The 26,444-nt window shown below is 51.6% G+C and overlaps 5 protein-coding genes and 1 pseudogene across 6 annotated transcripts, besides 1 other annotated feature; 3 read left to right on the forward strand and 3 right to left on the reverse strand.

The window, feature by feature from the left end:
• Positions 1-1,428: 1,428 nt before the first annotated feature.
• Positions 1,429-2,379, forward strand: NCS57_00459800 (uncharacterized protein; the record flags this gene model as incomplete). The annotated part of the gene is made up of 1 exon (XM_053054554.1): positions 1,429-2,379. One exon carries the CDS (start codon positions 1,429-1,431, stop codon positions 2,377-2,379), a length of 951 nt encoding a protein of 316 aa, XP_052916714.1.
• A 5,704-nt stretch (positions 2,380-8,083) lies between these two features.
• NCS57_00459900 (Na-H-Exchanger domain-containing protein) lies at positions 8,084-10,896 on the reverse strand (the record flags this gene model as incomplete). The annotated part of the gene is made up of 4 exons (XM_053054555.1): positions 8,084-9,478; positions 9,525-9,590; positions 9,637-9,974; positions 10,029-10,896. The coding sequence occupies 4 exons, from the start codon at positions 10,894-10,896 to the stop codon at positions 8,084-8,086; spliced, it is 2,667 nt and encodes an 888-aa protein (XP_052916715.1).
• Positions 10,897-14,451: 3,555 nt separating this feature from the next.
• On the forward strand, positions 14,452-15,736 carry NCS57_00460000 (uncharacterized protein; the record flags this gene model as incomplete). The annotated part of the gene is made up of 3 exons (XM_053054556.1): positions 14,452-14,740; positions 14,790-14,920; positions 14,966-15,736. The coding sequence occupies 3 exons, from the start codon at positions 14,452-14,454 to the stop codon at positions 15,734-15,736; spliced, it is 1,191 nt and encodes a 396-aa protein (XP_052916716.1).
• Positions 15,737-18,821: 3,085 nt separating this feature from the next.
• NCS57_00460100 lies at positions 18,822-19,771 on the forward strand (annotated as a pseudogene). Its single transcript has 2 exons — positions 18,822-19,103; positions 19,154-19,771.
• Positions 18,822-19,771: a sequence feature.
• Positions 19,772-20,105: 334 nt separating this feature from the next.
• On the reverse strand, positions 20,106-20,654 carry NCS57_00460200 (uncharacterized protein; the record flags this gene model as incomplete). The annotated part of the gene is made up of 1 exon (XM_053054557.1): positions 20,106-20,654. One exon carries the CDS (start codon positions 20,652-20,654, stop codon positions 20,106-20,108), a length of 549 nt encoding a protein of 182 aa, XP_052916717.1.
• A 3,702-nt stretch (positions 20,655-24,356) lies between these two features.
• On the reverse strand, positions 24,357-26,321 carry NCS57_00460300 (uncharacterized protein; the record flags this gene model as incomplete). Its single annotated transcript, XM_053054558.1, has 2 exons — positions 25,813-26,321; positions 24,357-25,764 (listed from the first exon to the last, which is right to left on the reverse strand). Exons 1-2 carry the CDS (start codon positions 26,241-26,243, stop codon positions 24,357-24,359), a joined length of 1,839 nt encoding a protein of 612 aa, XP_052916718.1. The 5' UTR covers positions 26,244-26,321.
• Positions 26,322-26,444: the final 123 nt, after the last annotated feature.

Here is a 26,444-nt window from a genome sequence, read left to right on the forward strand (position 1 = left end):
TGTTTAAATAGCATACGTGAGATCACGACACAGCCAGACGGTAGAGGTGGTACCAAAACCCAGCTTGTCAACTGCTTGGTACCTGGAAACAAAGACTTCGCCTAGCTTGACGGGATAAAATCCCTCAGCGCTGTAGCCCGGCAGTGTCTCTTCTTCTATTTTCCGATCAATTGGCAGCACATCAAAGGCTTCGCCCGGAAAGGTTCGTGCATGGGTTGCCGTGGTTCTTGAGAACGGGAGATGGTGCACATGAGGCTCGCGAGAGATCAATGGCGGCTGGTTACTGCGGGAGAGGGATCTTTCAAGGACGGTAGAGGCCCGGACGAGTGATCTTATCTTGGTGGAGCGACAAGGACACCACTGCGCAGACCTCGGTAGTCTCATCATGTCAAGCGTTGGAGGTAAGCAGAGGTGTTGGTTCTGGGAATGCGACAAGTGAGGTGACACTGCACCCACTTCCGCCCAGCCAGCTGAGCCGCATCGCGTTGAACGTCAAACTCCTCCAGAACAATACTAGAGTAGCAAAATAGACATGGCAATGAAACAAAATTCGGCCAATCTCTTTTAGCATTTCAATATTCCTATCATCTACCGTTACGCAGGGACGTACTGTTGGTGACCCGCCAACTCATGCAGACATAAATGCCCTCAAGATGCAGAGAATGCTGCCCCAAGAATGGTGATGCCACTGCCAACCAACATGTCGACCTCTGGCAGCGTCTTACTACCTCTCTTCAATATATGGTGACTTTTTTGCCGCGTCACTGGCGCTTTATACTACTCTCCTCTACTGTTCCGGTCCCCTTCTGTGCTTCTTGCGCTTGAACTACGTTTGTTCCTTGGTCGACTCGTTTGGATCCCGGAACAACACTCACACGGGCAATCACCATAAGCTATTGAATGACATCCAAATCAACCTTCTTCTTTCAGAAAACCATTTGGCTACAAACTCAAGTCTGTGATGCCCAGGTCTGGAAGAGTTCGCTTGATGTTTACGGTCCAAACGAGGGGCACCTTGCACAAACACCGCACTCGCCTCCCGTACTCTACCGCAATCACTGACCAAAAGTTGTGGCGCACGTATCTTGTCGCGCATCATAACCATCATCAATCCTTAGGATCACGGGATTTGTATCTGCATCTCAAACTTCCTTCCTCCTCACGCAAACACGAATCTCCTCCACCTCTCAACCACCATCAGAGCTTGGCTCAACACAGGCCAAGTGTACCTACCAGAGCACGCGGCAGAGCCTCTCCTTCTCATCCTTCCTTGCCAACCCATTTACCCCTTCGCCCTCAATCAATCATTCGCTTGTCTTCTCAAGCTACTCGCGACCGGTAAGTGCGCGCCGGCGCTCTCCCCCACGCTGTGATCGGCTCCCGGAGTTGCAAACTGACCCAGCGTCTTTCAGGACTTCCAAACTCATCATGCCTCCTGCAAACGAATCCACCGGTCTGTCCCCAAGTAACTCTTGCAGTGTGCCCGCAGACGCTAACGCGAACCAAGGCGAGAGCTCTCGCCTAGAGCCCGGCACCTCGGTCGAACTACCCATTTCTGCCTTCAAACCCGGCGATCTAGTGATTTACAATCAGTCCTGTGCTCACCATATAACTTTTACGTTCAGTTGCGTCAAGCATAACATGGACAAGCTGCTTGCGATCGAGTTGGCCGAATTCTTGCCCAAGGCGTGGGAGCAATCTCTCTTCTCAAAGGTCAAGTCGCCGGAGGAGCACGAATTCTACAGGAAGATGCGGGGAACCGCGCGCAACCAAAAGGAACTCTACTATCCTTACTGGTTTTTCTTGGCCGCGGTCTGGGGTCCTAGCCACCCCAGCCTAACCAAGATCCGCAATGACATGGCGGCCCTTTGGGGAGTCGAGTTCCCAAAGACCTACATCCACTACCCCTATGGCATACTCGTCGAGCGCCAGAAAGCGCTTTTTCATGGGGGCCGAGAGAGTTTTACACCTCTTTGCGAGATTCAACGCCGTGCTCAAGGCTTCAAAGCAGCTATCGAAGGTGTTGGTAGACCATCCGTCATCGAAGCTGTCACACAGCACGCCCCAGCCCTGCTCAACAAAGCCGTGCCTGCCGACGATGTAGAGTCTCTCTATCAAAAGCTCAAGGACACTCAGGAACAGCTACATAAGACGCAAGGGCAGCTCAAGGAAACTCAAAAGCGGCTCCAGGAGACTAACGGGGAACTCCAAGAGGCTCGGAAGAAGCTCAAGAACGACATTGAGACCTCCAACAAGGAACTCGCCGCGACCAATCGCCGGGTGGACAAAGTTGTGGATACCTGCGCCTTGGTTCTGAGCATCCTCACCACTCCCAGAGGTGAGAAGCGGAAGCTCCAGCCAGAGCAGGATGAGACCTGAAGAGGGCGGTTAGATTGAGTGTTGGGGATCTTGTTGATCAGTTTGGGGCTTGCTTTCGGTGTTTCTGATCGGCCATTCAACACAGGTACAAGGCAGCGAAGCATTCGGGTGCCAGGGAAGGTGGATTGTGCCTGTCACTTTCATGATACCTTGATCCAGCTAGTTTTTGCAATCATCATCAACAACATGGTCTCTCTTTTGATTGATGCTCATTTCTCAAGCTTGGCATTTGCCCCTACGCTCGATCCCATGATTTGAGGTACACTCATCCCACGTAGCACAGCCAAGTGGTTGGGCTTCAATCCAAACTATCCAAACCACAAACACCATCACATCGCCAAGTATAAAGACCGCACCTCGCCCCCCTCCAGTCCCCTCCTTCATCCCGTTCATCCCATTCTTATCGTACCTATATATAATACCCAGAAATAGCAGCTTCGACCAATGAGGCTTGATGCCGAAAACTTTTCAGTATTGCACGCCACAGCCTGTCGCTTTCTTGGCCGCTTTGTCGACAGCTCCAAAGACCAAACGCTCGGTCCTTCGATCCTGAGTTGATCGGCGACTCCTTCTTTGGATCGTCGTTCAGGCACTACTTCCACTCTGTCTAACATGTCAGGTCCCATCTCATGGGGTGAGATAGTGGAGTAGTGGAAATCAAGATCCTTTCATCTCAAACCATGCACCAACCCTCATTCTCACACTATATACCCGCTTCCCCCCTACCCTACCAGTTGTGGCCTGGCTGAGAAGGAACTGCTCACGCCCCTCGCCTCAGTGAGACGCCCTTCGGGAAATCCCCAAAGGTCTAGTTAACCAGTACACTTCCGGTGGTCTATCTTGCCTACCATGACCACTCACTCCGAGGACTATCAAGAGTCTAACGCTGATGAAGATGGACGATGGAGCCCATGACCAAAGAGGTACGAGCTGGTGGCCCATCAATCTGACACGGCCATCATGAACTGCATAAGTTTTTGAACTTCGTCACACAGGCGACTCACACAGACTCGCCGTATATATACCTCGCTTGCGAACCGCGATGATCCCATTCCAGGACTCAATATGGGGCTTTCGTGGGAAGGTTAAATAGCCCTATGAGCTTCACTCGGACAGGGCTGAGGTAGCGACCGAGCAAGCTGGTCTGTCTCGCGACTTTTTTGTCCTATCAAATCAGTTAGACGACGAGATTGGCTAAGGCGACTAGATCCTAGAGTCTGAGCTGGATTCTTCGGCTTCGGGGACCTTGACCTGCTGTCTTGTGAGGTCAACCTTCCTGGGAGGATCGAAGATGGCGAACGTGAAACCTTGATTTTGCGACACCATAAGAGGTTCTTCTGGCGAGGGTCCAATCAAATACGCTTGGATGGTCCTCCGTGGTATTTTCACCCATACCTTTCACTACCATGATCGGTGGGCCAACAGCCCAAGTCCCAGCACAGGCATCAACACCATGCAGTATACTCAGAGCATGAAGAGTCAGATGACTGGAACCGTTCCCAACACTTGTCTTTGGCGAATTGTTTCCACTCATATCAAGATGTTCAGGACACCACCGACTGGAAAACCGGAAGCAGCAATCCGGGCTCATATATATACATCTGCGAGCATTATTATGACCTCACGCACATCGTCCGCGTGAGATTCAACCCATTTGTCTGGTTATCTCCACAAATCGATCATATCGTACTCTATATATCTTGTTACATGGCACCTCCCCACGCCAGGCACACTGGGAACGCTCAGCAAAGACATGGCAACTGAAGCAGCACGCACTTGTCTCCTTCTATAGAAAGACCACCCAGCGATCTGTGTCGAAAACTTTGAACACGGATCAGTCGTGTCCTCGCGATGACTGATGACCGCCGCCCACCGAGTCCTTTATCGAGCCCGGAGCAGTGATCATATCCAGCAGAACTCGAGTCCAGTAGCAAAATCTTATATACACTCATCAGCTGCGCACTTTGTGTTGGTTGCCCAATGAGACCTTCAGACACGCAATGACGACCTTCAATTTACTTCCCAAGCTACTCCTACAGCAAACCCTCTTGCCTCGGGTCCCTGGATGAAATGGCTGAGGCATTGCTTCATGCCGTCGGATTCACCACCCTTCATGTTCCGCCACTCACCATGAGTGTTTCGCGCCATTGGTCAAAACGAAAGACACCCTTTTATATACTCCCGGGAACACTATGCGAACAGAACAGCAGAAGATCATCGTATGTTCCGGGCGGGGGCAACCTGGCCTATCATGTCCCATCTGTGCTCCCTTCGGGCCTTGTATAGAGAGAACCACAGCCTATATACAGCCTAGCTACAGCCAGGAACAGGAAGGCGTGTGGGTTCGTCTCAAATCCTGGACTCTGGATGTTTTCAGCCTTGGACCCTCCTCTCATCACACAACATCTCCCGATTTCCAAGGAGAGCGATGATAAGGGGTGTCCACCACAAGAAAGCCGCACTGGGGGCTGTGAGCCTAACAGAAAGACAACACTGGATCTTTGTTGCCGTGTCGATGGTGTCCCAAGACAAGCGCTCTGAACAGCTTTCACGCATCTGAAACTCTATCTAACTGAACTGCCCGGCTGGAGTTGTTATAATGTTGCGTGTCCGCCACTTGCACACATGTCCTCTTTCTTGAACCGCTGGGTTCGTTATATACTACAGACATGCAAAAAAGTCTATATAGACCTGTACATACATACTTCAGCTGCTGTCGTGGGACTGAGCTGCAGCAGCACTCAGAGATTACCTCGAGGGGTTACTAGAGGCCCACTCACATGATCCCATCCCTATAAATTTAGCCATACAGGCTACTATCGTTTGGACTGATATTGAGTCAGACGAGCATCGACACATCGAGGGGATTACCAAAGACAACGGGATAGTAAAGCACCGTATGCCATCTATGTCCCCGGAGGTGTTTATCATCTATTACCCGCACTGGCTACGGTTCCACGAAGTCTTCAAGCTATCCCGCTATATTCATTCTCGCCGGTTCATCTACGGCGCCTATAGACTCTACCAAAGGAGAGCGGGAAGGCCCTCAGCGGATCCAGGCGAACCTGGTGGATGCCCAGGGAATCAAGACCTCTATTATAACCAACGATCGCAACGGCAGACTGCCTTGAGGCACCATGTGGGTTGATGCACCCTCATAACGCTCTCTATATAGAGCGAACGGCCTCTCTTTCTCCTTGAGCCCGGGCTCTTTTGGTTGAAAAGCTGGTACCAGAGAACGAACGCCAAGCGGCTTGGTCAAGTGAAAGAATTTATTGAACTCGATCTCAACCGCAGCAGGCTTCAGAGGACCAGCAAAAGAAGAGAAATGCATCTCCATCGAGCTACCACGCCTCTTCATTGTTGTTGCGCGTCATCAGCTAATAGGAAAGACATGCCTATATATACTCTGAGGGCTGAGAATTGTCGCCGGTTCTGAGTGGAGACAGCCAATCTATCAGGCGCTCCCATCTCATTGTAACTTCCCTGCCCCTTTCCGGCCGTCGATGGAATGAACGGCATACAGTATGTATACATCTTGGATGCTGGCGAAATCAGCGATCTCCTACGATACTCTCAACACTAGACTTTGGGTGTTCCCAGCCTCGGAGCCGACCCTGACCCTAGTCACAAGGGGCATCCGCCCGGAAGGGTCAACACTGCTGGCTGTGGGCAGAACAAAAGGGTAACAGCTGGTCTTATTGCAGTGTCGGCAATGTCACCGAGCCTGAACAACCCGAAACACACCATTTAGCACATCAGGGACCCGATTCAACTATAGTTGAGAGCCTCGCGACCGTACTCACGTTGTGCTCTGGTGTCCCACTGGAAGAGGAGGCGTGGATCGCCCCCCAACCCGAATGTCCTCACATTGGTATTGTACGTCGTCAACGAAAAAGAAAGACATCCCTCTATATACTTCCAAGAGGACTGTGAAAACGGATCCCAAAAGAGCCGTGATGGACCCGGGACGATGTCGTCTCACTTCCTACCCATACAGAGCAACAACGACACACTCGTTCCCTTTGCGCGTCTCATATAGAAAGAACGGCACCCTATATACATACTGGCTTCACAAAAGAAAATCGGGCTTTGTGTTTATCTCCGCGCCCTGTACATTGGGTGTTAACATGCCGAACATGCTTCCACTCTGCCACTTGGTTTATTATATACTACACCTCATAACCCTGTATATACTGGGTCTTCCGTCACATGGATTGGTGTTGTGGACCGCAACATTACGTCGATCAACTGCCACCGCTGTTTGATTACCCTTGCGGCACATTTTGGAAGACATACCACTTCCATGAGCGTATTTCCAATGAGGAAAACCAGTTCTGGCCCTCGTGGACACTTAAGGACAACAATTTCCCTGCCAAATTAGCGCAGTCTCATGTCAAGAGGTAATATAGTTTGACCATCTCACGGCGACCCAAATCAAAAGGCCGGCGAAATCACCTCTATGGCCATGAAGAAGGCTGTTACAGAGCTTTCAAAAGATGTTTCTTCGTCATTCACAACTTCCAAAGTGCAGTGGTTGCGGATGCTCTGTGCAGTCGTTCACTTCATCGCAGTTCCCAGCTTCCGACATCACTCGGCACGACCCCAGCATTTCTTTTCTTGTTACTATATGATTCACTATATACAATATTTTTTTTAAATCTTATATACGCTTGGGGACGCCCATTCAGGCTGGACTTGCGACTACCAACATATATATAATCAGCTCTCCCGCCCCTTGCCTCTCCCCACGGCACATCGGAATCTTGGTCACCATCATGACCTCTTTTCTAAGAACAAGGGCTATCGGGGATGACCAGAGAGTTCACTTTCGAGTATGAAAGCCCACACGCCGAGAATCTGACACAACCGCAGGCTCAAGACCGCATTTGGGTCAAACTGAGGAAGGGCTAGTAAAATCACCTCAATAGCGATAAAAAAGCCAAGAGCGGAACGTCCAGAGGATGATTCTCCATCGTCACGTTTTCCAGCTTCAGTGGTTACGGATGCCGTGGGCCTGGTGCGCCGCCCTACATTTCATCGTGGTACCGGGCTCTTGACATCATGGTCCCTTTATATATACTCCACGCCCTCAGGAGTCTAGTTGAGGCCCTCTGCTTTGGTCCTCCCGGAAAGGGAGCCCACGGCTAAGCCTGGCCATATGCTCCAGAGGGTCAATGGCCCACCACATAAAGCAATCACAAGGTAGGCTACGCGATATCCGCAAGGCCTCTATCGCCTTCTGTTGTGGGTACCTCGCCGTTGGGCTAGCCGGCATTCGATAGCTTCATCATTATCAGATATCCGCCCCACACCTCTTAACACCCTCTTTTATATAGACATTCATCATCTATGCAATTGCTTTTCGTACATCCAGCAAACATTCTACCTCACTGGGCGGCCACCCTGGGCGGCGTGGGGCGCAGGAAGACAATTTTTCTCATAGCATCAGCAGCAGCAGCATCCATCACAAGACCACAACAGCATCAAATCAATAGACAATAAATCCATTCATAGCTCATGACCTTGGGGGTAGTCGAGATCTGGTATATGCTAAAAATCCAATCCAATCCAATCAACATCAGTCTTCCCTGTATGCGTAACCCGTGTACTCTATGCAAGTGCCCAAGTCCACAAGCTGGGAGTCATATCCAAACGCCTTCGTATCATATCCAATGTAGCACAAAGTACAGCATGAAGTAAATCAAGCCTTGGCTTGCTTGTCGTGAATAACCAACAGGCCAGCGTCAATGCCGGCACGGGCGAAGCGGTCGCCGAGAACACCCACGGTGCGCTGGAACTCGCGCTCAACGCCAAGGTCGTCGACGAGGAGGTTGTCAAAGAAGGGGTGGGATCGTCCGACAACAACAAGGTCTCCCACGTTGAGTTTGGACTTGCCGACGACCTCGCGGGCCTGAGCGACAGCACGGTCGGGCAGCTGGCGGATCGAGTCGACGGAAACTTCGATAAAGGTGACACGACCCTCGAGTGTACCAGAAGCGTTCTTCTTGGCGGTGCTCAAAAGATCCATGTCGCTTGCAGAAGGGATGCCGATGACAGCCTTGCCGATGTCGTTGCTGCTGGAAGGGTGGCTGTCAGGAGGACTGTGTGTGTCGATTTCATCCTCGTTAAAGCCAAGGTGAACAACAGTGATGGACACATGAGGGTTGTGAGCGAGTTGAAGAACAAATAGCAGAGCTGCGCGATCATCCTCGCCACCGATGAAAGGTACGAAAATGTGCTGGTTCTGATCCACTGGGTTCTGGACTGCAGGTGAGCCGTGGTCGCTGTGGACGGAGAGTCCGGTGAGGGCTCGACGGGTGAGTGTCGGCCTCTTGGAGAGGGCGTTGTCATCCAGGCTTCGGCTGATGTAGACACCGGTGGTGCAGGTTGATCGTTCAAGAGCGTTCTGGACGTAGTCGACATAGGTCCTGTTGAAGAAGCGATCGTTCGGGTTGTCGTTATCGGACAGCGCAGCACCAAAGTTCTCCTCAGCAAGACCGCCATATGTACTCCAGGGGATGAGCATAAAGTCGGATTTGGCTTCCTCAGCGCACTTAGCGAGAGTCTCAGCGTAAGCCGACGTGGGAATAATGGAAACCTGGCCAGCGACGGCGACACCGTTGAGGCGGGAGAAGGTCTGGAAAGCCGAGAAGACGGCATCACGAGAAGTGAACTCTGCAACCTCGGTAGACTGCATGACGGACGATGTACGATCGGTAAGCTCCATGAGACGAATTCCGCGGACCTCGAGAGGGCGGCGAGGTGGGTGTCGAGGCTTGTCGTCCGCAGCCACAGCAGCCGAGCCTTCAGCATCATCGCCTTCCGCGTTGGCGATGTTCGATGCCTTCCTAGAACCTCCGAGCAGGGAAACCAGGTTGAACAGACCAGACAAAGCATCAAGACGAAGATGAAGGATGACCCGGTTGGTCTGCGACTTGTCCAGAGCCTCCTCCATCTTGTGCTCAGAAGCCTGGGCCTCGGTAGACAGGGGAGTTCCATCCCAGTCAATCTCGCCGCGGCGCCACTTGTCCACCTTCTGGCGGTACCACACAGGGTAGAGCCATCTGGTCAGGGGAGTTGTCGTAACGGTGGTTACCTAGCAATGATTAGCAGCTTTCCGTACGTGAGGGCGCATATCTAACCAGTGCCATGACCACGAACATGGTGAATGTTCGGGGTGAGAGGATACCTGCTTGAAGTCCGATGTTCTGGGCAAGTCAGTATTACGCTGCCAACTTGAACGACCTCACTTACCAGGACAATCAGTTCGACGAGACCCTTGCAACTCATGAGCACACCGATGGTGAAGCTCTCGCGCCAAAGACAATGACACCAACGCGCAGCCACAGAACCACCAAAGATCTTGCCGAAAAAGGCGCAAAGAATAACAGCAATGACATATCCCCAAGTCTTGCCATCGTTAAGCAGACCCAAGTTGGTGTTGAGACCCGAAAGGGCAAAATAGAGAGGGAGGAGCAGTGATCCCACCAGATCCTCAATCTTCTCAGTCAGTTTAATAGCAAAACCGCCATCGTGGGGACATATAACTCCAATGAGGAAAGCACCAAAAATGGCGTGAACACCAATAGCAGCTGATTCCCGGTTAGTAAGAGTACATCATCGACCAATCAAGAGCCTAGACTTACCGGTGAACCAAGACGACGCCAAGACCAGAAGCAGAGTCAGGGTCGTGATTCCCTGGGATGGGCCGTTCTGGATGCTGTCGGTTCGGCGCAAGACCCAAAGGAATGCAGGCCGGACTGCAAACACGAGGAAGAGGACCCATGCAGCAGCAGTCAAAAAGACGTAGAGAGCTGTGAGACCATTGGCGTTGTTGACAAGGGCAACGCTCAGGGCTAGCAGAACCCAGCCAGTAACATCATTGCCAATGCCGGCCGCCAACACTGTCACACCGACCGAAGTTGAAAGGAGCTGGAGCTCAGACAAAATTCGACAGAGGACAGGAAAAGCAGTGATAGCCAGGGCGGTACCGATAAAGAGGGCGAAAGTGCCAAACTCCATATCCTCCTTGTGGCCCTCATTGCCATACTCCTTGAACAGGCCCCAGGCCACAGCGACACCAAGACCGAATGGGATGATCATACTCGCGAGGCCCACACTAAGAGCGACACGCCAGTTTGTCTTGAACATTCGGGTATCGACTTCGAGGCCGACGAGGAAGAGGAAGAGCAGCAATCCGAGGGTAGCGACATTGGTCAAGACGGGCATCGACTCGGTGGGAAAGATGTTCTCCTTGAAGCCGGGAATGCGCATCATGACGGACGGACCCAGGACGATGCCGCCAATGACCTCTGCAATGACGCGAGGCTGGCCGAACTTGGAGAGAGGGTAGTGGAGCAGGCGACAAAACACAATGATTATGATGGCCTGGATGATGAAGAGGGAGATGGGGTCCTTCGGGTTGTAGTGGATGGGGTTGAGGCCCTCGATGATGCCGCCCTGAGGATGCGCGCTCGTAACAGCCGCGGCGGCCGACGTCGTTGTAGCCGACATGACGGGCGAGAGCTACGGTACGCGACCGCGATTGCGAGTCGGCAGAGCACGAAGCTCACAGTCTTATTGTATCTCGAAGGGTTCGATGGTCCGGCGAGGTCGGATGCGAATGCGACGGGCGAAAACGTGAGCGGATTGTGGCGAGACGGGGGGGACGCGGGGTAAAAGAAGGACTAATAATCCAAAGACAAGAAGGAGAAAAAAGAGATAAGGATATGGAGACGAGTCGAAGCGAGTCGGTGAGGATAAGTCGGGCACCGTTTGGTTTTAACCTTTTTGTTGAAGAATCCGAGACGATCAAGGTTGGCAGGCAGCTACACAGGAAGCTAGCGGGGGGATCATCTGCTAGGGGACCCCTAGACTCTACCGAACATGGTCTGGATTCTCGTCTCACGCTCCATTTCACGTGGAGCCGTTTGTCCTTTTTCTTGCTTTTGACGTGCATTACTCTGTGATAAGCTCAACAAGCCCGCCCGCCGGAGCTTGTGATACGGCGGCGACACCGTGTGTCGGTCTCCAGCTCCGCATTTCCCACTTACCAGGGTTGTCTTGGCGCCGGGGGCGCAAGGTTCAGCAAGCTGTCTGAGCAGACAAAGTGGAGGAGGCTTTTCAAGGGCCCATGTGGTGCTCTGCTCGTGCGCGGATGACGAGCGCCCAGCGGGCGAGACATGCAAGGTCTGGACGGGCGTTGGACGCGATCATGGCAGCCAAGAATTGGAGGCACGTTGTGCCCTGCTAACCGCATGCCACGGGATCAACGTTGAGGCGAAGGGATGCTTTGTGGAGATGAGTCTTTCTCGGCACCTGGATGGTGACAGGTCATGGTTGGCACGGCGCAACGGGCGGCAGAGCGGTGACACACCAACCTTGTTTTTTGGCTTTGTTTTTCGAGCTGAAAGAGACTGAAAGAGAAGCATCGTGAAAGAGAGGCAAAATAGTAGGTGTTCCTCGTATGGGCTCCAAGACGCCATCCTGCAAGAGAGGAGCATGCGCTCCATCCATCCCATACAATATTGAATCTTACTCCCCGTTCATGTGTGCATGTGACCCCAACCCCGTCTCGCATCAAAGGGCAAATCGTCATTCTTGGAGGGGGAAGAGGGTCCCGCTAACGCGCTCACGCGCCGTTGCATCTGTTTCACCGCCCGCGTCGAGATCTCGTCCGCCGCTACCTACCCAGACAAGGTCCATCTTTTGCGGCGCTTCGGTCGGGTGGTTTGACTCGGACGCGAATGCGGGGAGAGTTGACTCTGATGGTGTTGGAGGTCCGTATTCGCCAATGGGTACCTACCCAAGCCTCTTGTTGGTCCAGACGCCTGGCTTTGTCGTCACATTGCCCATCCTTGTTTCCATCCACAACCTGGTTCCATCGCTCAGACGATGCATACGATACACCGCATCTACCCACGGACTTGATGTGCCGCGTCTCCCGCTCTGCTACCCCAAGAAGAGGCTGGACCAAAGCCTCAATGGACGGGGAGTTGGGGAACACTACCAGCCACAACTCCCCGTCGAATAGACTCCCCGACCCAACCCAATCTGGTGCTAATTTAGCATCACCATCCATGGATTCCAAGCTACTAAGTCCCTGGTCGAGTGGTTGATGGTACTGTTTCACCGTGACATTCTCCAAGCTTACCATCCCTCTGGGCCCGACACGGGCTTAAAGTTTTACAGCATCGTGATTGGAGATCACCAGGGTTCGGTCTGGTGTTTGTGTCTCGCAGCCTCTGTCACATCGCTTCGGACTTTATGTGAGTCGCCTTGAAGAGACGGTCAGCTCGAGTCGTGGCACTATCTCACTCGAACGACATGCTCAAACTTTGTGCAACAGTCATGCTGGTAACCGTTGATTGGTCAATCAGACAAGCACGCTTTGAAGCTATTCTCACTTTCTTTGTCGCGGCGGGCCAGGTGATTCGCTCTCTAGCTCTTTGCTCTTTGCTCCTGTTACCACACTTTGTCCGCCTTGACTATTTGGCCATTACACGACGTTCCATCTAGATCTACAATCTACGTTTAGGGTCTCAAACAATTATGTCGGATTCATGTAACGGACGGATCTAGCCACCAGGCACTTTAACCCGGAACGTTGGCCTGGAACTCGACTTTTGGGGCCAACTCCGCTCCAGACCATTGAGCGCCGCTCAGAGGCAACCAAACAATGGATTATGAGGCCATACAGCACCTCTACATCTTCGTTATATCCATTGGCTTTGGTGTGGTAAAATCAGGCTTGAATTCACTGGCAAGCCAATCGATAGCCTCTACCCTACCTGTCTGTACTACACACCACGGCCGAGACCATCCCCGAGATCCTCAAGGACCCTGAACACAATGAGGCCATCCTCACACGTACAACATTGACAGATGTCAACAAGATAAGCATCTTACGCGTCCCGTCACAGCAGCGGTCCGCATCTCAACAAGTACGAGCCCGCACATGCACCTCCGCCTATTCCAGCGAAGCACATCAAGATGGACAAATGAGGCAATGTTGGGGGTTTTCGTGGCCGGGTATGAGCGGTGCACAGTCGTGTATCGTCACGGCGTGGACTCCAATCACAGAGATAAGGTATAGGTAAGATGAACTACCACAGCGTTGTACTGTTCAACAACACGATAACCACGGCAGGAGATTGACTGCCGCTGAATTGGGATATCGCCACTTGCTTTCTAATCATGGTAGCCAGCGCACCTCTCGGAAGGGAATCGAGTTCACGCGATGATGTTGAGCAACCCGACCACTGTGGTACTCTTGTAAGGCCGACGCTCTTGATCCAGCGACGCGGTGTCGGGCCTCCGACAGAGATTTCTTGAACAACTATCGGGCCGTTGCGACACTAGGGGATAGATTGTGGAACGCCATGGACGGCAATTGGGGTATCAACTCCTCCCAGATCGGGCGAGCTACCGTACTGTTCTATCTCGAGCTGGATGGTGAACCTGGAGACAAAGTACCGCAGGCAGTATCGCCATAACAATTCTTTCATCTAGCTGGAACTATTTGTCTACAACGCAACGAAGTATATCGAGAGTAACGGACTACGGCATGCCCGGTAAGGCCACACCAAGCATCCATTGGACTGCTCTGCCACGCAGGGAGAATAGTCCAGAATAAGAGGCTTCAACAGGCATCTCAGCACCATTCAGATGAAACAAAGGCGGGTTGATGAGTAAGGGATCGATTGTTCAAGCAGATGTCGTGTTCAATGTCGAAGTTCTTATCGTTGGTCCTATGTTTAGTGAGTGGTGTTGATGGCAAGCAAGATGAAATAAGAGTTCATGCACAATTAGCCGTCGCTGGAGATTAAGGTCATAAAGCCTGCAGAAGGGATTGCATGTCTTGGTCCCGCCGCTGGATCTGTTCATGCAGGACATGCAGCTCTGCGAGATCATCTCATGAGCGATCCACACATGCTGTTCGGCGAAGCTTATTTAGGAAATCCGGGTCGATGAGCCATCATGAGCAATCGCAAGTTGAACCTCTAAAACAACCACCAACTGCTACAGACTCTTCAACCAAATAGACGGATTGATTCAATTGTCTTCATCATGTCAAATTCTCAGAATCACGCTCTCGTCTTTGGCGCGACCGGCCTCGTTGGATGGGCTGTTGTCGACCAGCTCTTGTCGGGTTACCCTACGTCAACGATTTTCGCCAGCGTGACAGGCGTGAGCAATCGACCTGTTGATGCATCTCGGACGTTCTGGCCAGAAGAATCAGACACTAGACCAGAGCTTCAACTTGTTTCGGGTGTGAATCTACAGAGCGACGATGTTTTGGACCAGCTACGGGAAAAGGTCGCTGGCATTGAGAAAACGACGCACGTCTTTTATTTTGGTACGGGATCCCTTGTGAAGGACAGTCAACGGTAGCTAATGACCTGTAGTCTTTGCGCCGTACAATGACGACTTTGAGAGGGAATGCCAGCTCAACTGCGACATGATGCGAACCCTCGCTTCTGCGCTGAACGCTCTGGCTCCTCACCTCAAGTCGTTCGTCTACTCTGGTGGCACAAGAGTCTGTCCTCACTGCACTTACCTTGTCTACTGCTAACTCGAGCAGGGCTACGGCATCTACATCCCTGATGGCATCTTTACGCCTCCTCTCGAGGAGTCCATGGCCGACAATCTGCCCGCTGACTACGCAAAGACGGTCGCTTACCCTTGGTTCCGCGAGATTCTGACCAAGGCGTCCAAAGGTCGGGGTTGGACGTGGACAGAGGTCTGTCCTGATGCTGTCGTAGGCTTCAGTCCCATCGGATCCAACTATTCGCTGGCACTACACTGGGCGCAGTATCTCTCCTTGTACGCGTTCAACCATGGCGTGACCAACGCTAGCAATACCCGGGAGGAGGTTCAGGTCCCATTCCCAGGGAACAATGAAGCCTACCACGCGCATTTCACGCCCGTGTCCTCGCATACCCTCGGTCGCATCGCCGTCCACGGAGCCCTCAATCCTGAGTCTTGCGGATCCAGGATCATCAACATGCTTGACCGCACAAAGCCCACCACCTTTGCTGAGCTCTGGCCCTCGATCGCGTCCTTCTTCGGCCTCATCGGCGTCGCGCCCTCTGCAGACATCGCCCCTCAGCCTCCCAGCGAGTATATCGAGACGCATAAGCACCTCTTCTCAGAAAACGGTAAGCCAAATGCGATCTCGGCAGGCGTCGGTGCGGGGAGTAAGCAGCTCGACAGCGTGGGATGGTGGTTGACGTTTGATCGGCAATTGAGCGCGGAGCGGCTGCGGCAGGTAGGATTCTTGGAGGAGAGAGAACCGGTCCGAGGGTGGACCGAAGCGTTCGAGAGGTTTCGATCGGCGGGAATCATCTTTTAGCAGCGTCGGATGGAGTCAATTGAAGACAAGGTTGGCAAAAGCACACAATATGCAGGAGCTTTGCATCGTGAATTCAACGTCTCCGAGGCGTAAAGACCCGTACCCTGCTATGTGACTCCATCGTGCCGGGTGGGCGGCGGTGGAAAAGAAAAGAGAACGACTTGCCTTGTTTAATAAAGAATGTGTTTGTCATAGTTTCGGCAGGACAGCCGGTCGGCGCCGCGATGCCGAAGGAACCCCGGGCTTAAGTTTTACCTGTGGCCGAAGGGGAATGGTCAGCGTGAGAGCCAAGTGGGGAGGGCGGAATTAGGGGATAGCTCGGAGAGTTATAAGCTCTAGGGTACTGGCTAGTATTACTTAGAAAGCTTTAAAATTTTATAAAAATCTAAATATTTATATAGATAAATAACTTTTTTTTTTATATAATTTTTTATAATTTTTTAATTTAATTTTAATTTTAATTTTTTTTTATTTAAAAAATTTTTATATGTATTCTTACTAAAATAATATTTATTATAAAGAGTATTACTATATATAATTCTTTTATTCTATGCTACTTCTTCTCTTTTTACCTCTTTGGCTCGTGGTCAAGTCCTACGTTTATCAGGTATGGAAATACATTTAGTCTTTTACTTAAACTCTATAACAATTACCGGACAATTCTGGAATACTAAGGAGTTTTGGAGCCAACCTTATAACTCAATCACGGTATGCTGTTGCTCGAATGAGAAGAACAAAGGTCTGGGGGAGACTGTCAGTCTGCCATGTCGCACAAGTTGAGATCGCAACTCACTGCTGGCTCACAGAGAGGAACAAGAACAAGAATAAATCTTCTGCTGCCAAGAAATCATGATCTGATCATACGGATAGAAAGGCACAGCTTCCTGTCTCTTGTTCAGTGGCGAGCTGAACATATATATTTGACACCAGTCTCGGTCATGCCGGTAATTAGACGGATAGGTAGTCTCTGCCACGTTGAGCCATGGTCACAAATGGTCTGGATTTTGTCAGTTGGCAGTCGTGCCGTTTTGTACAAGGCCAGCTGAGCGGTCATGTTTCTCATTTGAGCTACGCTTCAAGCCACAAAGTCTGGTTATGGCTCAAGTTAGTGGAATAAGTCCACCTGAATTCTTCTTTGGTTAACGTAGATAATCCGCTACGCCGACAGTAGTGCCAACGAAGCGGACTCTCACAGTTGAGTCTCGACTACTATGGGGGCTGGTCAAGCGACACCAGCAGGCAAGGACGGAAAACTCGGTCGATTGAGCGGTCTATGATGAACAAAACTGTGAATATGGGCGCCAAGAATATACATGAACACCAAGTCGCCCGTTTCTCCTTGGCTCTTGTTTCAGATCATCTCCGTTGCCATTATTGGATAAGCATAACCTACCATGGTTGCTTGGAGATCTCTCGCCTGTCTGCTCGCCCTGGCCCCCTCAAGACGTTGTCTGCGCCGCCCAGCTGGGACCCGTCAGTTTGACAACGTTCGGAGGAGGACGTCAAGGGAGGTTGAGAAGATTACTATTACCAAGAGAGTCATTCGAAAAGTCAACATTATCATCATCCCTATCGCTCGCGTCACCAAAATTTGACTACCGTCAAGGAGGTTACGACCACCCAGACTGCGGATACTGACACCGATGTTGTGATCGAGACGGGTTATAGCTAGTGAAACCCTTTCAATGTGGAAGCACATCAGTACTGATAGCTTTCAACACGGACACAACGTGGGTCGCGAGTCCTGGAGAGGTTATCGAAACAACCTACTTGACATCGACAACCTACAACACCATATGGACGCCTGTCATTATACCAACGTCGCCCGGCTTTGTCCCCATCCTATCGGATCCCAAGTTTGTTCCCAAGCTCAAGGCAAGAGCCACCAAAGCCCAGCAGCAGGCAAACAGGATTGCCGTTGGCGCGCCTGACTCTCCGCAACCTATGAACCTTCCGCAGTATCCTCAGCGTGTGGATTGCACATCCACGGTCCGCTCGGCCTCGACCAACGTGGTTAGGGTGACGGTTTATGGACTCAAACTCACGCTATTTGTCGTGACAAAGACACAATGGTCCACTGCCGCTTCAACCACGCCACACGCTGTTCCAGAGCCCCTGGCTAGCGCCAATCACCCGCTTCTAGAAGGCTGTCGAGCCACGGCGCTGTATTGTCGCTTGTGTTACCCAATGTGCTGCATGCGATGGTGGTTTGTAGTGTTGGACAGGTTAGGTTCCGCGGTGAGAGGGCTTGTGTTTGGAGTGAGTGCTTCACACGAAGAACCTTGATGTCTGTTCAAGCACCACGCAGTATGTATAAGGCGGGCCAAGGAGGATAAAATAAAGAAGAAAAAAGACTTAAATAATAATAAGTAATTAATTAATTATAAAAAATACTGTATAAAAATATTTTTATATAATAAAATATAATAATTATATAGCCTTTATAGCCTTAGACTTATAAGCCTTAGGATTAGTAATAATATCGCACTCAGTAGTTACGTCAGCATGCACCTGCCGCTCCTTCCGTTCTTTCCGCTCTAATTTGACCAACCTGGGGAAACCCCACAATTACCCGTCTTGGCTGCACCCCGAGCTGCACCCGGCCGAGTTTTTGTTACGAAATCGCCTCCCCGTGATGCCAATAGCAGATGAGCAAGACCTTGCGTTGTCCCTGTCTGGTTCTTTTTTGTTGCGGAGGAGGTGGTCCTCGGGATCTCGTCTTTCTGCTTTTCTCGGGAATGACAGTTTGACAATCTCCGCGGGGAGAAGGAAGATGAGGGGGGTTTATTAGATGGGCGAGGAGCCCAGTTTGGGTCTGTTCTTTTGACTCACGACGTTTGCAGAGTGTTTTGTTAGTCACTGGCAAATTACGCATTTGTTAGAGCCGATTGAACAATTTGGCCAAGATTGACGTCACCATCTAGTTTCCCTCTCTCTTTGTTCTATTCTGACTCTTGTCTCTCGCTGTTGCAACGGACGAACGGTTGGCAGCATCACCACCTGATTGTGTCGTCACCGACAGGCACAATCTCATCTACGATCTCGACAAGATCTCGCATCTTGGAATCACCTCATATCGTCAGACCACTTGCCGCCCCCCATGTCGCGCTGGGACCCTAAGACGTGGAAGTTCGACATCGATCGGCTTCTGAATCGCTTCATTCCTCCGCCGCCGTGGCATCACCTGCCATACCCCGTCGCCTACTTTCTTGGCTACCGTCACAAGAAGCCCCGTGATATCGGCACAATCGTCCCCGTGCTCTGGGCTTTTGTCGGTATCTTTTGCGCACTCTCTATTATTGAGGTTGTGTCGGAGCGCATACCGTCGTTTAAGGAGAGGGGCGCTCCAATCATCGTCGGATCCTTTGTATGTACTCGTCACTGATTGATGGATGATGCGGTACTGACTTGCTTCAGGGTGCGGGCGCTGTTCTCGAGTTTTATGCTATTGAGTCGCCTCTTGCGCAGCCGCGAAACTTCTTCTTTGGTCAGCTCATCGCTGCGATCCTCGGTATCGCTATTGGCAAGTTGTTTCTGTTGAGCGATGACTTTGAGTCGATTCGTTGGGTGGGCGGCGCCATCTCTTGCGCGACCGTCACGGCTGTCATGGCTTTGACAAAAACGATTCACCCACCTGCTGGTGCGACCGGTCTTCTCGCTGTCGTCGACGATCGATTACTCGCGCTGGGATGGTTCTTCATCCCTGTCGTCTTGTTTAATTGCACCATCATGTTTGTTGTCGCGCTGCTCGTCAACAACATCCAACGCACATTCCCTTCATACTGGTGGACGCCCGAGGATCTCAGAGGAGTACGGACAGAGGGTGAGAGAGCTAAGCCGCCGAGCGACATTGAGAGCAAGGGCGGTGTGGCGGATGAGATGCGGACAGAGGATGGTAGTGACACGGAGAGGCACGAGAGGCATGATGGACAAGAGATCATCATCAAGCCAGGTGGTGTGCTGGTGCTGCCGAGCCACATCTTTCTCATGCAAGAGGAGATCCAACTGCTAGAGGAGATTAGCAATAGATTATAGACCATGTCTTGGATATAAGACGTCAACATATAAAGCGTTGTTTTCCCTTCACCTCGAGCCATTGGTCATAGTCACAATTGTCACGGTCAAGGTTGAAGAGTTTGTCTACTGAGTGTGTATTACGATCAACTGTCTATCTCTCTCGCTGCTCTTTTAAGTATCATCACTCACCTCTATTCATATAATCCACCGCTGGGGAAGGTTGTTGGGACCTATTCACCCTGTGACGGCCCATTGCTTAGTTGACCATCTTGCGACGGGTTCTCTGAACCAGCTGCCCAGTAAGCGCCAACGCTGGCGAATAAGCACCTTGTTCTGGCTGGAGTACATACCTCTATCTCTCTCGGCGAGGTCGCTTTGAAGGATAGTCTGGTTGGGCTTGTTCATCCGCAACTTCTGGCTGCTCTGTGGGTACCGTTACCGACTGCGCCGACGGAACTGGCCCCGAAGGCACATTGTGTTGTCGCGGTTTAAATGGATCCTGTCGGAATAGCCAACACCAAGCATCCATCGGAAAGTCCACCTCTTGCGCCTTCGGAAGCTCCTCCGGTTGAGAGAAACACAGGTCCTCCGCCAGCTCCCGCAGATGCGGTGGGAGTAGCCTCAACATGGCATCTGCTTGATGTTGCTGCAAAGCCCGCTCGTTCCATAGTAGCGACAACGATGCCTTAAATCCCAGCAGGGCCAGCTGCCACGGAGCTAGAGCTCGCAGAGTCCTTTGCAAATCCTCGGGGAATTCGAGGAAGGAGTGGGATTTTCCGTAGCTGTCCGGGAGGCGCAGAAACTGCATCAGGGTCTGCTGCCTGGAGAAATCGGTGTTATTGCCATTGGGAGGAGGCATGGAGTTAGGTGGGATATTGCTGCTATTATGGTCGTTGTGCATTGTGTCGGCTTTGGTGAACAAGTGGTGGAAGTGCGTAGAGAGCAAGGTAATGTTGCGAGTGGACTGAGGGTTACTGTGGATTGAGGAAGGAGAACGATAGAGAACAAGGGTGAGAGAAAATATTTATAGTAATTGCAAAGCGAAGTGAGATATCATGGAGAATGCCCTGACAATAACTGAATTGGATTGTTGAAATGAATAGGCTCTGAGCCGAGCGTGAACATTTTGGTCAACAATGGGAAGTAGACATGGCACAATGAGCACTCGAGTGACAACCATTGAGCTCGCCGGCTGCTGTTTCAGATCATTTGATCATTTACACAGAACAACTCAACTTTCAGTTGTCCCTAAAACATCGAGTCAGGACGACACACTTTGTCTTCTGCCATTGGAAGCCGCGAGCACCGAGGGCGCGCTGTGTAAGCTATGCGCTTCCATCCTGTCGAGGTTCCGAAGTAGCTATTGCTTGTAATGGAGAGTTAATGCTTTCGCAAACTTATCGCGACCTTGTTCGTTTATTTTGTCTATGATCTGTTTGTCAATTGAGCTGTGCCTGGTCTTGGTCGTGGCAGGTTCCTCGGCCGTTAGTCATGTCGTCCTCGTCCCCCGCAGGGTCGTTATTATCCCCATGCGTGTTCTTGACGTTTCGAGAACTCAATAGGCTTAGATCAATGCCTCTGAAGAGTTAGGTTCGTCGATTTGTATAGCAAAATTGGTGTGCGTGGGTATACCTGGGGCGTCGCAGTGTTGGCCTAACATGGCAGACAAGGAAGGCCGACTTGACAAACACCGACACATCAATTGCAGAGCAAAAAGACAAGGCCAATTTTAGGAATAATTGATTCATTTAGGCCTCGACAGTAACTGTAAAGTGGATTAAAACGGGTCTGCGAAAACCTCGACAGGATTGATGCTGGACATTGCTCAAGTCCGAAAGGCCAACAGACTCAGATCAACAAGGACCAATGCAATATCGTCAACATCTTCAAAGTCGCACTTGGATCAACGATTTACAAGAGAAAGATCTTTTATATTGGTCATTTGAATGGTTGAAGTCCCCATTCCCCTGTAGTTACACTGTCGACCTCAACTCGCCTAAGGACGGCTTCAAGCCGGACCGGCTCGCGGCGATGCCTTCGCGATCCGATCACAATTACCTTTTGGGAGTTCTGATAGACGTGGTAGTGAGTTAATTCACCGTTGACGATGAGTCTACTGGCTTTCTCTCAGAGACAAAGAGCCCAATTGTTGCCGTTATTGCGTTCGAGAGAACACCAGCCACAGTGACAAAGAACACACTGGTCAACAAATGACGGCACTAAAGCCGAATAATGTGAAGTGGTATTTGCTGTTGCAATGGCTTGGGGTGGTGGCTTGCTGGCGGCCGTAAGAAGAGAAGGGCGGATCAAGACTTGAAGGTTTGTCGAGGCCATCAGGGTGCGCAGGTCTACAGTTGGGGGTCTATTGCCTGTGGGAAATGAGTAGTTGAGTGTAGAGACTCCTTTGTATTAAGTTGAAGCATTTTCTCGAGATTATTTTGTCTTGTTTGTTGAATCATGATGGGTCTTTGTTGCTCCCTCTATACACCCTGGGAGGATCGTTGTGTTGCCAGCGACAGGACAATGCACCGACAAGACCTGAATTAGAGAGACCGAGCTGCGTTTGGTATGCCAAAACGTCCCCGATGTAAAACATGCGTATCATATCTGCGTGGATCTGATCTTCATTAGACATGATGATCTGGCGGAGACGGGTCTATCTCTCTCAATTGCATCAAGGGCGACGTCAGTCGCGAGGGACAAAACTTACTCCTTCGCTTCACACAACATACATTAAAGCATATCCAATAATTTGAGATCATTGGATAACCATTGGGCAATGTAAAAGAAGCCTTATGTGCGAGTGTCAGAGTGGCCACTGTCGACCCAGCGATTGCAGATTGGATCACGGCGGAGTATCACAACGCCAAAGGCTTATCTACATCGCCAATTGGCCAAACAGGAGGCGCGATACCGTAAATAAAATGGATAGTACCGCACGATGCGATGAACTTCTACCGTCCAACTAGTAATATCGTTCCCCTAGACCACGTCGTGCTGTCTCCAGTGAGGTGCACCTGCGCCTCTGTTTTCCCGTGTTCGGCCTTCGGCAAAGGCTCTCTCCAAGTATCATGGGCTGGAGCAAATGACCGGAGAAATGGTGACAATCTTTCGGGACACTGCAGAAATTCATCTCGACGAGGTTGGCCTTAGAGGTTCCGTGGCGACCCGTTTGTGGGAAGAGGTTACTTCGGGATACTTCGAAGTCCATTACTCCTCAACAACCTAGATTGTGAAACAAAATCTTTTGCCTTTGCTACTGTCGCCTGTGATTTTCGGTGTATTGTGCAGGCGAAGCGACGTGCTATTGCCCCCCTTGTACGAGCATGCTGAGAACGTCTCATAGCCGGTGAGAGCTTGTCAGACAACGGCGAGACCGGCGTGAGGCAAGACCAGTCGTTTCACTTTGCATCATGACAAACCGCCAGAGGTACCTGACCAACAACCTTACCCTACCACCACAACTGGTTAACCCCTCAACCAAGGTACAGTACGGTTCAATTCCTTCGATGCTAACTGCTTCGTTACGGTTGGCATTTAGAGACTGCGAATGATATCTACTGTGACGTTGAACCGTAGGTCCGACTGCTCTCCGTCGAGTGGGATGAACCGAAAGTGCCGGGATGACGGGTAGCCGTCGAAATTGTCCATTATGTCTGTACTAATGAAGTCATATCTGATGACAACACACGACAGAGAAATTCCGATTCTCAATCCGTTAAACATAATTCACCGCGTAAAAGCGCTTGCTCGTGCCGCAAGAAAGAGCGCGATGAAGCCCAGAATGGCGAAGAACCAGAGCACTGGGACACTGGATATGGGTGTGGTGTTGATGACAAGACTCTGCATTTGCCCACTGAACACCATCTGAGTGAGCATCGTGATTTCCCTTCCGGGCTGCGAAGTCGGGGGGCATCGCTTCGACTGTCCCTTCATACGTGATGATCATGGCGCGTATAAAGGCGAGATCATCGTTGCAGGCAGGGCATCAAGTGGCGACACCATCCATCCATTGCTCGAAGGGAGCCGAGCTCTCTGGTATTGGGGCGTTCTATACACTGTAAAGCTCGCTACACCGAGAAGAATGACTTGAAAGGCTCCAGTACCTCCCAGAGGCTCTTCACCATTCTTCTACAGGATTGGTCGAGGGAGATCAGAGACTCACTCGACCAGCAAGGAGCAGCCTACCGTCGCCGGCTCAATATTGACACTTGCAAAACCCGCCTCCGCAAACTGTCAAATCACAGTTCAAGTAAGACTTAGACTACCAATGGCCTAGACATGTCTGATGTTTCAGGTCGAATTTGGTGCCCAGTCACCCACTAGGCTAGATGTTGATGTGTCGCAACGTGTAATGAGACTCGCTGGCAGCATGATCGCAGACTTAATGGGATGCGAAATTTGGGAGCGCCATTTCATCGCCTTCAATTGATTCAGGTCGCCAGCAGCGGCCTAGGATGTTTGCTACTTTGCGGGTGTGGTCATCACTTAACAGACATATCTTCACAGGCCAGGCTGGGACTAATTGTAGCGAAATGCGCAAGCACAAATTGGTATAATACTAACGCTAGCATTGCATGATAATATCCACATGATTAAACATTTAAGCCTTCTCAATGTCCCTGGGGGCGTTGGCCTCCTCCTCATCGTGCTCGTGAGCAAGCTTGTTCTCGAGAGCGTTGGGCTGGTTGGTGCCCTTGTACTCGGAAGCCTTGAGCATGTTCCACTTGTCCTCCTCAGAGTCAAGGTGGTGGAAGCAGAACCAGAAAGCGAGACCACCGAGGAAGGCGATGATGGCAACGATGGTGTAGTTCCAGACCAGGAGGGGGTCGGTAGAGAGGGGAACGAAGGCCTGGCCGATGGCAGCGGAGATGCAGCTCATGAACAGGTTCACACTCATGACGAGGGACTTCATGTTCTCGGGGGCCTTGGAGTAGGCGTACTCGTAGGATGTGACGTTGGTGAAGATCTCAGAGATACCGATCAGGATGTAGGGGAGACACTGGGCCCAGACGTTGATGGGGGCAGGGTCGCAGTCGCTGTCGTTGGCGTGGTCGCCACAGGGGCTCATCTTGTAGATGTAATGCTGCATGACGGCAGAGGCAACCATGGACAGGGCAGAGATGATGAAACCAGTTGTCATACGCTTGATGGGGGTGAAGGCGAGGCCAAGCTTGCGGAGACCGGGGTACAGAAGGTGGTCAATGAGGGGAATCATGATGACGATGGAGATGGGGTTCAGGTTCTGGATAACATCGTTGGGAACTCCGTGAAGCTCCATGGTGGCGGCCTGGGTGGTCAGGTTACCGGTCATCTGGTTGTAGGCGAGGAAGAAGACGGGCAGGAAGAGGAAGACCTTGCAGGCCATGAGACCTCGGCGGACTTCATCAACCCAGGCGTCATCGTAGGTCATCCAGGCAGGGCGCTCAGCAGCGGGAACGTTGGAGGGCTTGGCGAGGTCCCAGTTGAGCTTGAAGGGCTTGCACTGCTTCTGAACATACACAAACATGCGCATGAACTTGGACAGGACGGAGCCGGTGGGGGGAGACAGCTTGTAGTGCTTCTTGTTGATGGCCAGGACGATGGGAGCAGTCAGGAACAGGATGGTGGGGATGAAGAAGGCCAGCCAGAAGGAGTGGTACTTCTCAACGTAGACCATGCTGATCTGTCCAGCGACGGAACCAAAGTTGATGGCAAAGTAGAAGTAGAGGAAAATTCGAGTGTTTGTCACGGCGGGGTCGACAATGACGCGCTCGCCATTCTGAACCTCGACGCGCATCTTGGTGTCCTCATTCTGCTCAGCAAGCAGGGGGGAGACGTTGGCCTTGAAGAATCCGGTACCGACGCAGAGAGTGAGGAGACCGATGATGAAGGCGGCGAAGGAGGAATCAGCCTTGACAATGACTCCGGGGGAAGAAGCAGCGACGAGGATGACGTGGGCGATGGTGGAGATACCGATGGCGAGGTGAAGAGTCCAGAAACGACCGATGCGGGCATCAGCAATCCAGGCACTGGATGTTGTTAGCAATTGTTGAGTTGTAAAAGAGTGTATGACTTACCCAACAAGAGGCATCAGATAGGCAAAGAACTGGTTGAACAGAGAGATACCCTGACCAGCCTGAGTTCCCATACCAAGGGCACCAGCCTGGCCATCGGGGTCAAGAGGAGCACCCGTGGTGGAACCATCGGGCAGCTTCTGGGTGACAAAGTTGGTGTACAGCACCGAAGAGCCATAGTAGGAGAAACGCTCGCACAGCTCGACGAAAGCGATGGTGTACATGCTCCACTTGATCTTTCCAGAGACACGGCGAAGCGTGCGAAGCTCCTCCTCGGTGGGCAGCTCGTCGTCGGACGACGAGTCGACGGATTGCACCTCGCGGCGGACGTCCATGGAGCCCTTGGCTGGGATCTGGGGGATGCCGCGGGTCTCGGGGTCGACGAGACCTGACTGCGCGATGGCGTCGTTGTCGAGGTTGATGGTGGTTGTCATCTTGGGCAAGCTGGGCCTTGTTGTTGGCAAGAGGCCGTTTGATGGAGTTGACAATGAGGAGGAATGGAGTTGTCGAGGGATGCCCTGAGGAGAGAAAGACCAAGAAGGGACGAGGAGAGCAGTCTTATATGAGAGTCAATGGCTTCACCAATCCCCCCTACAGATCAATATCCGACAGCACGGCTTGGCCGTTGCCACCTT

Source organism: Fusarium keratoplasticum, chromosome 3 (assembly GCF_025433545.1).
Source record: "Fusarium keratoplasticum isolate Fu6.1 chromosome 3, whole genome shotgun sequence".
Lineage (NCBI taxonomy): Eukaryota > Fungi > Ascomycota > Sordariomycetes > Hypocreales > Nectriaceae > Fusarium > Fusarium keratoplasticum.